The following is a 17030-nucleotide window of genomic DNA, read 5'->3' on the forward strand; positions in this document are numbered from 1 at the left end:
ATTGCTGCGTCCCATCTGCCTTTATCATGTGTGAACTTACTGGCAAATTCAAAACAGTGATCAAAATTCAAAGTAATGGTAAAAACAATGTTTTTAAGAATAAAATAGTGACCATTACCATAAATATTGATTGCAGAGCCTGAGTCAGAAGTAGTTTACTTATTCCTATAATAAGGAAACTGATATATATACAGTATTTTTTGATAAATATATTTTAATGGCTATTTCCTGCTAGCGATGTGGAAAACATTTAAAATTTTACTGGATATAGTCATTATTACAGTGAGGATTGCTAATCAAATTTGAAAACGTGGTAAAATCATATGCATTTACAACCCTGCTTGTATCTTCATGTCACACATTATGCTAGATATGACTCAAATGGGACTCACACCTCCAATCTGCACTCTGATTCTCAAAATAAGCATCCATTACGTTTTAAATTTCTGTGTGAAATAATTGGTTACTGAGGAAGCATCTTTACCAACGTCATTTTTTTTTTTTTTTTTTTTTTTTTGAGAGGGGGGGACTGCAATGTCCTGGCGGTTCTGGCCAGTGGGTTCAAGCCTGGGTAAACTACAAGTTATTAACCTGAAGGATCAAGACTAAGTCATCGGGGCACTCGGGAAGGGGAGGGGGGCTGCGAGATGGTCATAAATTTGTGATTTAACTCCACTGGCCGTCTGTGAGTCTGCACCGAGCTCTCCTCCTGCCTAAACTGTGTCTCCTCAGATGCTGAGGGAGTAGCTCAGGAAGGAGGGTGGGTGAAAAAATAGGAAACAAGATTTCAGCACCGGAGCTGTCCACGGCTGTCTTGGGGAAGACTCTATTCCTGCTAAAAGGGAGAAGCTGCTTCCGACTGTAAATTCTCTCTGTGTGACTGTGAGGGCAACGGATAATAAACTGTTGTGCCATTAGTCTCCCTGCGGGGGTACCGACGGGCGAGTGAAGGCGCACATACTTCATACGAGCCAAGTCTTGCCATGCTGGACGGCCAGGCTTGAGACAGGAAGGAAAAAGTCCCCAGAAAGTCGCGGTAAACGCCAGCCTTTACCCTTTACGGTGAGTCCACAAATATATAAGCGGCTTTGCTTTTCCTATATTGTAAAATGTTGAAAAAAAAAATGGTAGCGTTGATTCAGGTTAATGCTGAAAAAAAGAAAAAAGAAAAAAAACGACCAGTGACTGAACTCGCTTAAGGTGGATTTGCTGGGAACCCTCAACACAGATGCTTGCATGGGAAGCATATTTGGGTCAGCATTCATATGGGTGTGGATGCACGCCGCGGTTGGCATCAAACTACAGACTTCTCATTGCAAAGCCTGGTAGCTCCGTCTGCTCATTTCATAACAGTGCACCATACGAAAAATCAGCGGAAACGCGAGCGAAAAAAGGGAAGTTCTTAGACTGTAGCTTATGCATGTAGTTCTATGACATTTAAAATATCATCTTATGATGGGAGATTCTGTAATAAACGGCACATTTAAGTCATTTGGAACTGATGCTTCTGTCTGCAGCAGACACTATAGTTTGCCCTCTTCAGTTGCTCCGTCCACTCTCCCCAGTATTGTCCCACGGAGGAGTGTTGCTGTCCATTAAGTTCTCCATCAGGCTTTGTTTACAAGCCCAATCGGTGTTATCGTTAAGCCCATACGTCCCACAACCCAAACAAGCCCGTTTCGGTATTAACCTGGGAGAGAGTACTGCCCCTCAGTCTGAGGCAGATCTCTGCAGCCTGAGCTGCTTCACTGCTGCCTGCTCTGTGCTCATTGTCAAAGTCTTTCAGAGCATTGAGCTGGCTAAGGCTCTCTGCCTGGCAGATCCTGAATGCCAACATGATGTCTCCCATGTAAGGATGCATTGAGATTTAAATTCTACCTCCATTCAGGCACCTCTCTCTCTCCCTCTTTTTTTTTTTGGTCCATTCACAAGCTGAATTTCAAACCCCTATATGCATTTGCTGAGGTATAAGCATGCTCTTTTTCTGGAGAATCTTGTAGAAGGAATGGAGAAGTATTTTTTAATTTTCTTTCTCTCTCTCTTTTTTTTAAGCACCTAGGGGTATATTTCTACTGAAAGCAACAAAGAATTTGATCAGGACAGGCCAGGGAAAAGCAACAAAACCAACCTTAAGCTCTTTGATTTGATTTAGGTTCCTTTGTATGTCCTAGTGCACGTACATCTGCGTGTTTTAGATGAGTGTTAATGATTCCACTCACTAGCTCTTACAGAGATCTGGGTGAACTCGTTAGTGTAATTAGTTCCAGGTCTTTGCTTCCCTGGTCTATGGGTGAGATCTTCAGCTAAAGGCGGATTCATTCCCACGAAAAGGCATGCTTTGTGGTGCTTCCATTGAAAAACTCTAAGCCCCCCCACCCCCCTTCTGAAACAAGGAATGAAAAGGAGGGCTGGTTGGGATTCTAATCAGCACATACCAGTGACATCCAACAGCTTTGGGAAGGGAATCATAGCACAAGAGAAATGCCACATACAGTGTAGCACCCTTGGCATGCCTTTATGATGTAGAATGTGCACACACACAATAAGGAGACAGAAAATGTGAAATGGTGTCTATTTTGTTTGATTTTGAGCTTTCAGAATTTCGTTAAATACTTAGGGGGAAAAAAAATCTCAACATTTTCTTTTATAAATTCTCTCCAGTTTTGCTATTTTCTAGTAAAGTACTGGATGTATTTACAGTTCTAAGTGTGCAACATGTCTCAAATGAGACAGTCAAGAACAAAAAAGAAAAGCAAAACCATTTGGCTGCTAAAAAGATACATCCACATTGCAGCTGCAATCTTTAAAGAACATCAGCAAATTGCTTCCTTTTGGGTTCCATCCCAAACAACTGAAAGCTTTGACACAAGTTATTAGATGCAATGTTGTCTTACTAAAATAATGCTTTTATATACCAAACATGGCAAACATGATTTGGAGAGTACATCCCTTATTATGAGTGGATTACATCCTGGCAAGCACCCCCCACCCCATTTAGCAAAATCATCCTATTTTTGTAGCCTTCTTAAGTGATTAAATGTCCTGGCAATGTGAATCAGCGCAGTTAAAGGGTTACTCTTTAAAGATGAAGTTGCTTCAGCTAAACTGCTGAACATGCCACACTGTCACGTAGCAAGCTGACCTAACTGGAGCTTGAAGCATGCTCTTGGGCTTTCTCAGAAAACATAACTAATCAAACCTCCTTGCAAGATACTCTATAACAGTCCAACTTACCTGACCAGTTTTAACTTAAAGAATAAGACCAGTTACATTTTAACACTGATATTTCTCAGCTTTAGCTGTAGACTATTTTCCTCAAGCTGGCTGCTCAGTGAGCTCGATAACCTACCCATGGTGACACTTGTATAGCAGAGGACTGAATAATCTTATAGACTTTAATGTTGGCCATTTGGCCTGTGCTTACAAGAGAAAATGGATTCAATTTCAAATAAAGATCCTAAAAACAATAACAGCGTCTGCAAATCGTATACTGTTGGGGCTGTGAGTGGATACTCTAGAAGAAGTTAGTGTGTTTTGCCCAACATGGTGTTGAATTAATTAATGACATGTGGCCACTAAAAAAAAAGACTCACTCAGAGGAGTAGAATAAAATCACAAGGATTTCAAGAGCACTTTGGTGCCACCTCCCACTGAAATTATCAATATTTAATTAAATCAAGATGCTCCTGAGAGAATCACTGCTTCAAGACTAGTCAAAGCCATTTGCCAACATGGATCAAGAGCAGAATTGCATAGTGGATCTTTCTAGGACTCAAATATACATAAAATAATAAAAAATGGGGAAGGAAAATGAACCATACACTTCTCTGCAAACCCCTCTAAAACTTTGTGTATGGATAAAGGAAGGATATGTCATGTAAAGGATAAGTATGACCAAATTGTGGCAATACTTCACTATCTCCAGAATATTCTCCCACAGTATAAGATTTCCTCTGACATATATGTCAAGTTCTGCCCCAAGGAGTGGCCCTGTTTCACTTCCCTTCGTCCAGATCTTTTTTTATCCAGGGGCATTTAAATCATTCAGAAGGGTCCAGGAAGGAGAGCAGAGCAGCCGAGGCAGCTGCTCCTGCAGGAGTCTAGTGATCGTCAAGCCTGAGGGAGTTTTATCCCGCTCTCCTCTGCTTGTATTGGCCATCAAATGTAATATAGAGGGTGAATGTGGGTGACTGCTAAGCCTTAGTGGAGCCACTTTTTAATACCGTTGGCACCTGAAGGGGGATTTAAAAAAAAAAAAAAAAGTGAATAGGGAAAGAAATGTAAGCAGGTGGATGAGCAAAAAGGTTGCAAGCAAGTTGGTGGAGCTCAGCAACATTATCTAAACAATTTTGTTTGGCGGTGTAACTATAAATGATAGCAAAGTAAATATGTGCTTAAAGCTACTTTATGGAAATCTTTTTATCATTTGCCTTCATTTTTGTCTTACACACATATTTTTAGCTACAAGCTCACCTTGGAGCCTAAAAAAACAGTATAACTCACAAGGATAGCTTCAAAAATGATTTGCTCTAGATATTTATAGGCAAGATGTCAAAGATGAAAAAAAAAGATCATCTATCTTGTGCGTATGATGTGTACGCAGGTGTCGAGCTGCACAAATCTAGCCGACAGCCAGGCAGGAAGAGGGCTGATCGGTTTGACAGGCTTGTGGTCAAACGCTTTGGGTTTTTTCGACTTGCAAGGTGAGCGAGTGGCAGGTTAGTCAGCTCGATCTAATGCACTAATGTATCAAAGTCAGGCACTGACCCATTTGTGTCAGAATCAACTTGCACATGGAGAACAAAAAAAAAAAAAAAAAATCAAAACCAAAAAACAAAACCCTTTTTAAAATTCACAAGTTAACCTGAAAATGACAGGGTCTTCTGTGTGCACATGCATTTCCTCATCAGCAGTGGCTTCACTTCTAGCAGTGTTTGGAGAATACAAATGCTGAAAATAAAGAACATGGCCTCTTCTTCCCTTAGGCATCATATAATTTGCACACAAGTGTAGAAACCTATTATTACCTTCCTAAAAAATGAATTGGGCTGTTTATTGATGAGGCTGCCAATGTAGAAACCATCGTTCTTTCTTTCTTTCTTTCTTTCTTTCTTTCTTTCTTTCTTTCTTTCTTTCTTTCTTTCTTTCTTTCTTTCTTAGTACAAACAGGCTTGACTGTTGTTAAATATTGTAATTATATGCGCTGTTTACAGATGGCATTGATTTGATAGAGTTCACAAAAAACTCGGGGCTTGTAATAGCCAGCCATTAAACAACAATTTGTTTTCTGTTGATTATGTCATTAAAAGAGGCAAGGCCCATTATCTGCACTGCACAGTAGCTGAAGATCCAGCTGAAGATCTAGCTGTGGTAGCAGCATTTAACCAATGTATCAACCATGGTGTGGTTATTTTAAGTCTTGTCCTCAAGCATGCAAAAGCTATTAAACTTTTTTTTTTTTTTTTCAGCAGCTTGCCTGGTCTTTGCAGGCATCGCTAGCATCTAAAAGCTGTCAGTGTCTAATGCTGGTGCCAGAGCTGCTCTGAGTCTGAGTGGAAAGGTCACTTCAGTGGATAATTAAATCCCCATAATAATCACGGTGCCTTCCTCTGTTATGATCACCACTTCTCCTCTATTATATGTGGTCTTTATGGGCAAGTTTCTTCTTCAAAAGACTTTAAGACAGTCAAGCTGTTCAAACAACATCTAAGCTACTGCTATTATGACTTTCTTGTTTGCATTTTTGCCCTCTGTTTTTGTTTTTTCTTTAGCTGTGAGGTAAAGTGTAACTATTTAAAGACTGTGAGGTAAATCTCCTTAATTCACCCCTAACCCTCACTAGGTAGATTTGTTTTCTGGTGATCTTTTACGTCTGTTTTCTTGGTTTTTGTCATTTTACTGATTTTTAGACATGAGGAGAGAAAGCTGAGGATCAGATGTAAGAAAGGCCTGGGCAGTGTTACAGAATAAATATGTCTATTACTTGTGATCATTTCAAAATGGTGTAGTACTGTTATCTTTACTCCAAAACAGACATGGGCAATGGATGTGCACACAATGTCTGTCTGCTGACAAAAGATGCATTTCCATCCACCAATTTTCAGCTTAAGAACAACAAAAAATAAAAAACAAAAAAACAAAACAACCTAGACTTAAAATGCTCAAAGGTTATTCTAAGGTGGAAAAGTAGGTGTATCAACAAAAAAGCAAAACAGAAACATGAATAAATCATGACATACATTATAAATTAAACAAGCAAACATGGCATATTTTCGTCACATTTTCTTAATTATTTTCCAGCATTTGAAGTTTGACTGATGTTGTTTTAAGTGCATCATCTTGTTGGATCCGCTTAATCATCCCTAAATGGAGAATCAACAGTCTCTTAACATTTGCACAAATACAAGCAGATGAAAACAAGCATTTTATTACTTCTTGTTCAGCCTTTTATGGAAATTTTTAAAATGCTAAGCTCACATTTTTTGTTCAGATCATAGATATAAATATAATCCATGCTTAAACACACATTTCTGCTCAAGGATCTTTATGGAGACCGATGTCTGGTGTGATTGTTAGAATCATGAGTTTTAAACCCTTTCCAACGTCACCACGCCCAGCTCACATCACATCCTGTCACCTGTCAATCTGTTGGACACACCCAGGAGTCTATATAACTCCACCCTTTTGGCCTGGTAGGCTTTTTATCTCCTGACTACAAGAATACGAGCAAACAACCTGTAAGTTAAGAAGACTTTGCTTAATTTATTCTTGATTTATTTAATCATTTAAGGCACTTGATAGTACTGTGACTTGATTTGAACTTTAATTGTAATTAATTGATGAAGTCTGCATACCATATACATTTGTCATAATTTTCAGTATGTTTGGTAATATGTGGAAAACTAATATCTACTGCAAGACATTTATTTCATAATGCAGTTTAATCTTAGTTTTCCTCATCCTAGACAGCATGGTTAGACTCCTGCACTGTTGCCATGCTGATTGGATAAGCAATTAAGAAAAATGCTGCCAAATGGCTGCTCTCAGGAAACTCACGAAAAAAAAAATCCCAACTGTTTAAAAAATGAAACTGGAAACACACTTTTCAGCCCAAGTCCATCTGTAGTAAAAGCCAGCCCACTGAGCTTATTGTTATCCCTGCAGTTATGGTGCTGGCTGTTGAGTATTCTATGTGCCAGCGGAGGATTTTAATGATTGTGTATTCTCAGCATGTTTCGGTCATTTATTGGGCTGGAGGAGGGCACTGTTACTAGAAAGGAGGCTCTTCTAAATGAAATACTTGTCCTTGAGGAAGGCAATCAATGTGTCCAAAAATCCCCCACTGAACTAAGGAGTCAATAAACATAAAATTTAAATTTCTAATAAAATAAGGTTTTCTGAGGTGGAGTGAAAGCCATTTCCCAACTGCCTACAGATTTTTCACTACTTGTACTCATCTGACCACCAATTCTATCCATTTTAGATTTTAGGTAGCAGAGATTTTGAGATTTTAAATTATACACAATTGTCACTTTCCTAGTGAAGACCCATAGTATATGCTAAAACACTATATTCTGGTGGGACACAGTTAATTAATTTCTGTAGGAATGCTGTGCCTCAGATGAAATGCCTTTCTCCAAGCCATCCAAAACAAAACTAAGTGTGCTTCTGTTTTTTTCTCTGTGAAAGCAAGCCAGACAGGGATAATCATTCAAGAAACCTGTTCATTTAAATGTGCTCCAACTTGGTTTGTCTTATTTTATTGTCTCTTTAAATGGTTTCAATGTATGGAACCAGAAAGAGTGCAGCTATGTCGAAATGTGCATAAGCAAAATGAGTGTAGTTTCTGCAGTCTATGAAGCATGAGTCCAGCAGCAGTCTGATGGCATAAGGTCTGACAGGCTATTAGAGTTGTAGCCTAGGAAGGAAGAAGGAGAGAATGACTCCATTTCACTTCAGATAAATGTGATTAAATTTCACACAAGCACTTAGTGTATGCGGGGCATGGTCGGATGGGATTGTGTTTCCGAGCAAAAACACATGTCCCTTAAGTACCTTGTAATCAACTTGAATCCACAATGCTTCCCCTCCCCAAATAATGCAATTCAAGGTTGCATCTTCTAAGTGTAAATGAGATCTGATTTTACTGAATGCTCTACCACATCTTACAGTTCATGATTTCACTTAATGTGTTTAGGAATTGAAAGTATTAAGTTTCCTGGAAATGCAGGAGTTGTAACGTTGTTCAGACTCGGACTGAGCTGCAGGATATGGAGGTCAGCCCAGATCTGAAAAAAAACAAAGGGAGCTTTATTAAAGTTTACAAAAAAAATCTGAGAACAAAAGCTACTGAAGAGAACTAGCAGGGACACTCAAAATACAGTAGGGGAAAAAAACTAAAAAAAGTTACAAAGGAGCAAGGAAATAAAAGCAAAGTCTGAATACAGGCAGGAGAACAGGTTGGGTAACAGGTGGGTAAACAGGAAGATTAACCCAGACTGAGGAAGAGACACCAAAGAAGACTAGACATGGATACCCCCCCCCTTCCCCCAATATTCTACTGCAAGGAGAAAAGAATCCAGTTTCCAAAAGTCATAGTTGTTAAAGTTAGTCGGGGTTCATCACGGTCACGATGTGCTCTGAACTGCAAGGCCTTATTCTCTTATTGGGTTTCAGGGCAAAGGCTATAGTCTGAAGATTTCTTTAATAATGGACAATCTCATTGAAAACCTGCCCAAGGAGTGAAGTGTATTTTTTTTTTTTTTTTCCCCTTTCTTCCCTTCTTGGGGATCAATAAAGTTCACCTTATCTTGTTTTGAATCATTTCAATTAATGAACACACTGAAGAGTAGTGATGTGAGAGATTTTCAGCTGGCTGAATTCAGTAGGTTTTGGTTATTTCTTTGTCTTTTGCTTGGAAAATGGGTGCAGCAATTTACTCAAATATGTGCAAACATACATGGAATGACAGCCTCTAAAGCCAAAACAGAGCTTTTACAAATATAACAAGATTGAGAAGTCAGTATTTGGTATGACCAGCTTTATTCTTCAATATAGCCTGAACTCTCTTAAGCATGCTTTCTTGCAGTTTCTTTAAGTCAGGGATCCTCAAATACAGGCCTCGAGGGCCGGTGTCCTGCAGGTTTTAGATGTGTCCCTGATCCAACACACCTGAATCAAATGGCTGAATTACCTCCTCAGTATGCAGTCAAGTTCGCCAGAGTCCTGCTAATGACTTCTGTATTTGACTCAGGTGTGTTGAAGCAGAGACACATATAAAACCTGCAGGACACCGGCCCTCGAGGCCTGGATTTGGGGATCCCTGCTTTAAGTAGTCTTCAGGAATGGTTCTTCAGACCTTCAAAGCTCTTCTTTGGATCTTGGCTGCCTTTTTAGTTCATTCTGTCAAGGTGATCCCACACTGCTTCAAGAATGAGGTCTGGGCTCTCAAAGGGTGTTTTTTTTTTTTTTTTTTTTTTAAATAAGGAAAAGCTGCACACCATGCTGAGAGATGCCAAGTTTTTGGCTAATGGCTCTTTAAGAATCACCTTCTTGATGCAAAAATACTATTTCTATGCCTGTCAACCTATTATCTGACTTTTTTTTTTTTTTTTTTTTTTTTTTTGGTAGATTACACTAAAGACCTTGGAAAAAATCATATTTTTCCAGTAAATTCTAGAACTATTACTCAAGCTCAAGACTCACACAGTACTGTATTTTATCCATTCATTCAAATGTCTTTCTCGGCATATTGATAGTTGCTTGTTAAAATGAACACCATCCTTGATATGAGGAGCTGTATAAATGGAGATCTGTAAAATCTTTCTGCACTGATATGAAGTAGACAGCATGTGAGTAAAGGCAGTGTAGATGTGCTTTGTCATGCACTGTCTAATGTGCCATCATTTCATGGGGCTGAAGGGCTTATTTGGGATTTGAATCCTCACTGTATAAAATATGCAGTGAACTATGGGATCTACTTTCGTCACCATTCTATTTATTTATTTGAATCATGTAAATAAAACCTCGCTCACATATCCACAGGGATTGAACTGTTTTTTTTTTTTTTTTTTTTTTTCCTTTTTGAACATCTAGCACCAATTCACAGAAATGTGGGAACAGGAGCAGATGGGCAGGGTTTACTAGTAATAAGGAAAGGAGTTCAGGGAAATTGCCGCTGATAGAATTAGATGTGGTGAGACTGAGCTGTTCTGTGCAAACAGAGTAAGTAAAGACATTCAGTGACAGACATGATGTGCACAGAGCAAATATTTCCATGGGTTGATTTTTGGCAAAAGTATGAATTGAAATCTAATGCCGGTTGTGGGCTTGTTGCTGGCACTGTCAGTCAAATGTGTCAGTTACAAGTCAGGATTTTGAAAAGTAGTACACTTTTGTAACAGTTCTTTCTTTTTTCTACATCTTCCTTTAGCAATGGGAGTGCTTATGTCAAAGAAGCAGCAGGTGGAGAAGGTGCAAAAATGCACCGCCGTCGTCTCTGCCTTCCAGGCGGGCCTTAAGGATCGTGCTGCCACAATGAAACAGACAGAAGGACAAGCGGAGGAAGGTGAAGGGCACAAAAAGCCCAATCCTGATGAGAGAAATGCTGAGGACTCGGTGCAAGAAGAGAATGACAATAGCGCAAGTCCATCAACCTCCCAGCAGGCCTCAGCTCCGATGAGAGATGAGTGTAAAGTCAACCAGGAGGCTTGGTCGAGGTTGCGGGATGGGAAAGGCGTGGAGCCGGAAGACCTTGAAAAGACTCATCAGCTCACACCGCCTGCTTTTGTGCGACCCAAGAGGGAACCTGATGATGACCAGCCCATAGAGGTGGATCTGTATAAGAAAGAGGAGGTAATAAATACATAAGAGTAGTAGCTAGTCCGTACGTCATGTTAAAACAAGAACATTTAAAATCACGCATGACATGGTTCATAGTTGTGGGATTAAAAAGATCAGTACAAGCCGTAAAGAATCTCCATGACAACAGCAGGTTATATCTGCTGATCGGCTTTCCTCCCGCATATTAGGCATTATGATTAAGCAGCACAGGTAAGCTGTAAAGGGACTCTTAAGCTTTGTCAAAACATCCTTGTTGAAGTTGAAAGTATGGGTTTGAAGTTGTTTGCTTCTGGGCCTTTTATAGCTGCACACACTGATGTATTGTTGCTGTGATGCTCTTCAGTGAGTATCCTGTAGGCGGGCTGCTTTGGCTGGCTCTGAGAGGTGGCCATATTCAGGGTGACTCTGACTAACAGAGCGTGGAGTTCACAGGAGTACTGACACAATCAGATTTTCTATTTAGAATAAACATTGCTTGGCAACTTACTGTACTGACAATGCTGCTCTAAGTATTTATCTTGCAATAGTAAAATGTCTTTTAGGAATGTTTCAGCTTTAATTTTAGGGGTTTAACAGAACTATGTTAACTATTCAGCAGTCAGCCTGTTTCATAGCCACCTTTTTATTGGCACAAATGTAACGATTATGATAATTTGACCAAAAATTTATATGGCCAGGTGAGGCCAGTTCTTGTTGTTCCGTGACAAATTAGCAGGTAAAAATTTGGGAGTTGATTCCAAGTACTGAACTTCTATTTGGTGGTAGTTCAGTGGAATTTTTAACAAGGTTCAAAGAGATGTCTATGGAAGGGAAGGAGGTCATTGTTAGGTTGATTTTGTTTTATGGTCTATCAGAGTAAAAACTTTAGGAATGTCAGCTGGTATATTTTAAAAAAGAAGGAATAATGCACTGACCAGCTCAACAATGAAAGACTTGGAGGACCGCAGAAGTCAACTTAAGTGGTAAATCTCAGGTCATTTCCTTCAGAGAAATTCTTCACAACATCTGGCAAAGTCTTGAGGAGATAGTCCTATGCCTATCAGTCTGCAGTCAAGAGATACCTTCATGACTGCAAGTACAGAGCGTTCACAACAAGAAATCCAGATTGGACTCTAGCAGAAAACCTCTCACTCAAAGAGTCTGCACAGATCGGGGGGGGGGATCCTTGGATAGATGAAACCAAGGTTAACTTGGGAAGAGAAGTATGCATCATGAGCTGTTCCTTTCCTTCAAAGTATACTATATAATCTATCAAGCATAGTTTAGGCAAACCTGTGGCATGGGCATGTATGACTGCTAATGGGACAGGGTTGTTAGTGTTTTGATGATGTGACTGCTGACGGAAGTAGCAGGAAATCTGGATGTACGAGGCCGTAGGCCCTGTTCAGATTCAGCCAGATGCTGCAAAACTGGCCAGGCAGTGCTTCACAGTGCAAATGGATAGTGACCCAAAGCATTCTGCAAAAGCAACTCAAGAGTTTCACAAGGCAAAGAAGTGGAATATTCTTCACTGGCCAAGTCGGTCCCCTCATCTCAACCCAATACAGCATACTTTTCAGATACTGAAAGACCCACAAGCAAGCAGCATCCAGGCAGTAAAGTCCCAGGAGTGTTTCTCAAGAGAAGAGAGGCAGAATTTTGGTGATGTCCATGGGTTCTAGACTTCAGGCAGTTATCCAAGTATTACAAACAATCCTTATGTTTTAAAATTTTGTTTGTCCAAATCATTTTGAGCCTCTGAAAATGGGGGAGTTATGCATAAAGATTCCTAAATGCTTAATATGATACGTTTGTTAAAACCCTCGCAATAAAACTGAAAGCCTGTCCTTCAATCATATTTTGATTGTTTGATTTAACAGTTCAATGAGGTGGCGTACAGAGGCAAATTCCAAAAAATGTCATACTCCAAATATTTATGGACCTAATTGGGTTTGTTGCAAACACACCGAGAAGTCATGTTAGATCAAAAGTATAATGTGCTGGTTTTGCCAGGCTACTGCTAGATGGGGTCATTTAATGGCCAATTTAATGGTGGCCAATTGCAAATGTCTTATTCCCCACACACCTTTTTTTTTTTTTTTTTTTTTTAATTCATTTCTCACCAATGTAAGAATCTTGTTTTCCATTAAATACTGTGTGCATTTGTCCAGCTCTTGCATTCAAGAAATATTCAAAAGTCATAACAATGTTGGCAAGGAATGTTGACCTTTTCCAGCACTTGTAGCCCCTACTAAAAGTCCACATCTTGCCTGGGACTATTTTGGAGGAAGCTTGCTGATGCGAAGGGAATCATCAGGTCACATAAGGTGCACTGTATAGATGATAAACTCTGAGCAACATGACATGAGGGATTTGTCTACCGCCCTGAAGCCAGTAGCATTTTTATAGATATATAAAACTAAGAAAACTTGCAGTGTCTTTCTGTGTTTAAACCAGCCAAGCATTCAGTAGTCACTTCCCCTGGCTTGACAGCAGAGTGCAGCCTGGCTGACTTTACAGGGAGGTTGAATAAAAACTGACACCGAACACATTAGACAGTGTCATAGGTAGTGATGTCTTTACTCGATTCTAAGGTAGACAGATAAGTGCTGTACAAACTACATTTTATAATCCCACTCCCACCACACTCCTACCACTAATGGACTGTTATTTATTTATTTATTTTTCCCCCTCCTAAAATGTTAGTTTTGGTTGATGGGCGACAAAGCAGTGCTCATGGAGTTTTAGAAATTGCATATCAACAACACAAAGTGATCACAAAAAAAAGGGGGGGGGGGCTACAATCCCATGGATAACATGCATACAAAACATTTTTTCTTTGTAAATCATCTGCTGTTTCACTCTTTCTCCTGCAGCCACGGAGTGATGAGATGTGTGACGTGTGCGAGGTGTGGACGGCTGACGACCTGTACCCTTGCAGGATCTGCACTCGGGTGTTTCATGATGGCTGCCTGAGGGAATTGGGCTACCTGCGTGCTGAGGCTTTGCAGGAGATGAGAGATACAGCCCACACTGTTACTGGCTGGAGCTGCTACTATTGTGTAAGTCAGGGCTTACTGCCACAATCACTGGACAACCAACATACAGTTTTCTCAGTAGTTCTAAATCAACTGAAATTAATTTTTGGGCCTACCTTATTTACATGAGGACTGTTCTACAAATGAAACTGTATTTATGTAAACATAATCATAATCACAAGCATAACTTGTTTTATATGAGTAGAATAAAATGAAATAAAAATGCATAAATTTGCACACTAAAGGCCAACCACAGTTCTTATTAGCCAGTCAGTTACATGAATGTGACCATTCATTTACTTAACTGCATGTCCAGTTTGGGGTCATGGAGGACCTGGAGCCTATCCCAGTTGTCATGGGGCGAGAGGCGGGGTGCACCCTGAACAGGTCGCCAGTCTGTCACAGGGCCGACACAAAGGGACAGAATGTTTGACATTCACACGTACAGCCAACTTATAATCACCAATTAACCCAACACCTCTCTGATGTCCTCACGCAGTCCCACAGACTTACTCCCACAGTCCAAAGACACATGTTGGGTTAACTGGAACATAAATTTTCATGAAATTTTATGGCATTGAAAAAGGGTCATATTTACTAATGAAGAATAATTGGGAGTAACAAATACAAACTGCTTAATCAGTTGTGAACCCATGTCAAGGCACATTGACTGCTTTTCACTGTAGCTGCTTAAGGTATCATTCTGACAGCAAACATGACTTGTCATATCTGGAAAAGCTCAGGTGGAACTAATGCAGTTAATGACAGCTCTGTTTCCTTTAAGTGTCACTGACTGTGACTTACTGGAATTAATTAACTACAGCTGAGTAAATTTGCCAGTTGTCATTAAAGCTGTTAACAACTGTTGCTGCCTTCAGCTTTTCAATTTCTTTCTGCTTGTTAATACAAGCCAGTTATGAGTTAAAACATTGGCTTTTGCCATGTCAAAATCAGTCTTGTGGTAGGTTTTCCACATGCAGTTAGGATGCATACAGTATATTCCACAGTTTAGTTTCATGAGAAAGCCTGTAAAGCGCATAGTCTAAAAGCACAGCTAGATTTCATATAAACTGAGGTATTATGTTGGCAGATTTTTCAGTGTTTTAAACAATAAAACAAATGGCCGCTTCTCATCAGAAATTCAGCACCAGCGCCAAACCCACGACTCTCTGGTGACCGTCACCCTGTGAGAGGCATAATGCAATCTGTTTTAATTCAAGCGTAAACGGCTGAAGAGTGCTTTCGCTGGAGGACCCTTCACAGCGGAGTAGGGGCTTCATAGCCCCGAGAAGCAAAATCACTTGCCAAAGTTGTGCGAGAGAGGGATGTTTTCGCACAATCTGCGAGAGGACACTGAAAGGTTTGCTCTCTTTGGCTGGCTTCTTCAGTGTGTGAGGAATGAGGGCGGAAGGAGACAATTCAGTGAGGGGGTGGGAGAAATGCTTTATTTAAATTGTAAATTCTTGTCCTCCTAGCTAAAGAAACCAGCTATTTTGTTAGTGCATGTCAGTCAGCTGTTTCAACCCCCCCCCACCCCCCCTTCTGTTGCATCTGACATTTAATTTCACACAAGCACTACAGGCTGCTGCTGGCAGATGGACTGAATTCCCTTGAAAGTGGATTTACAAGCAGTCTTCAAAGTAGACGACTGCAAGAATGGCTCAGTTTCAGCCACTCAGGATTGACTCATGCACACAACTGACCCCTCTTTATAGCACTTTCATGCTTGCAGCTGGGCACTTGTGGTCCCATAACTTTCCAAATTATGAAATATATTGCCTATTAAATATTATAGGGCTACCTACAGGATCCACATTTGTTCCTAAAGCATGAGTTGCATTCATTTACACATGTGGAACAACAGCAGTAACTTGATTAATCATTCATAAATTAAATGATTATTCATAAATTCTTCATGAATTCATAACTTCACCCTTTTCCAAGTACAATGGAGTAAGGAAAACTCTGTAGAGCAACTCTGATTCTAGAGCAATGTATTTTGGCTCCTGTTCTTGACTAGATGACACTGCCATGGCAATTTAACAAAGTAGAAAACTGAAGTCTGTGTGTATTATATTTAACCGTATTCATATAACCAGATTCAGTTATATTTTTCCACCTCCTGGCACCTCTTTCTCTGGGCTAATTCACCCGAATCTGGATGTTTGGTAATATTTCTCAGACTTTATTTTGCCTAATAAATTGATTGGATTACAGCAAGTGATCCTTTCACTTCAGTGGTAAGTCATTGCCAACAGAAACACTGTTAATCAGTGAGAATATTCATTTTATAACACTCTTTGGTACAAAGCTTGCTGGTTATTTAAAGCTATTTCCAATAACACATTTTATTTTTTTTTGAACAGGACGTCTCAAATAGCTATTTATGCGATCTGCCGACATATAAGATTAGAAAGTGTTATTTTTAAACCTTGTTCCCAAAGGGCTTTTTGTCTCCTAGAGAGCACATTTTTTTTCAGATGCTGCCAGTAGATGTTACATAAACCCTTAAGTCTATTTTAAACTTACTCTGAACATCAAATTGGATGAAAAATGTTGTAGACAGACGTGACACAATCATAAAGGCATCCGTAGCTGATGGGTAGTCTTATTGTTCAGCAGACAGCTGGTGCTACTGGAGGTACATAATACCTTACAGATGCACAAAAATGATGTCTGGAAGACAAATGAAGAAGCAGTTTCATGATGAAAGCACAATTTGTTTTGCCCCCCCGATTGACTCTTGGAATGACAGTGCAAATAAATGGCTACTAGATGAATTGTTGCCAGAAAGTGTTTTGTAAAATATCAGTACAATAAAAGTTAAGTGACTCTACGGCTCTTTCTTACATTTGCAGCTCTACATTAGTAGATAAAATAAAATTAGCGCAATAGACAACGCCTCCACTTGGCTAAAAGTGATCTGCTGCATTTCAGACTTGATATCTGATTCACTGTGCTGTAGAGGTGAGAATCTCAAGTCGAACTCAGATTGTCACCTTGGGCCTAATAAATTTTTGATTTTTCATGAGATTCAGAATTGGCTGTCATTTGTTGAAATATATCAGCACTGGACAACTGAATAGCTCATGCAACTGCACAAAAAAGCTGCATAGTGTCCACTGGAAGACTAGTACAAAACATTGTGGGAAGAAGCGCAGAAGGTTTTAA

General features: G+C 39.8%; 1 protein-coding gene across 2 annotated transcripts in view; it reads left to right on the forward strand.

Annotated features, from left to right (window-relative positions):
- The first annotated feature begins 620 nt into the window (after positions 1-620).
- The window catches only part of phf24 (PHD finger protein 24), a 28974-nt gene continuing 12564 nt past the window's right edge, over positions 621-17030 (forward strand). Inside the window, exons 1-3 of one of the 2 annotated variants that reach the window (XM_030743056.1) lie at positions 621-1062; positions 10433-10854; positions 13698-13883. In XM_030743056.1, coding sequence (XP_030598916.1) covers positions 10435-10854; positions 13698-13883 — 606 coding nt within the window. In that variant the 5' untranslated portion in view covers positions 621-1062; positions 10433-10434. The remainder of the gene's footprint in view (positions 1063-10432; positions 10855-13697; positions 13884-17030) is intronic. The other variant, XM_030743057.1, reaches the window with a different exon arrangement.

This window comes from Archocentrus centrarchus, chromosome 12 (genome assembly GCF_007364275.1).
Source record: "Archocentrus centrarchus isolate MPI-CPG fArcCen1 chromosome 12, fArcCen1, whole genome shotgun sequence".
Taxonomy (NCBI): domain Eukaryota; kingdom Metazoa; phylum Chordata; class Actinopteri; order Cichliformes; family Cichlidae; genus Archocentrus; species Archocentrus centrarchus.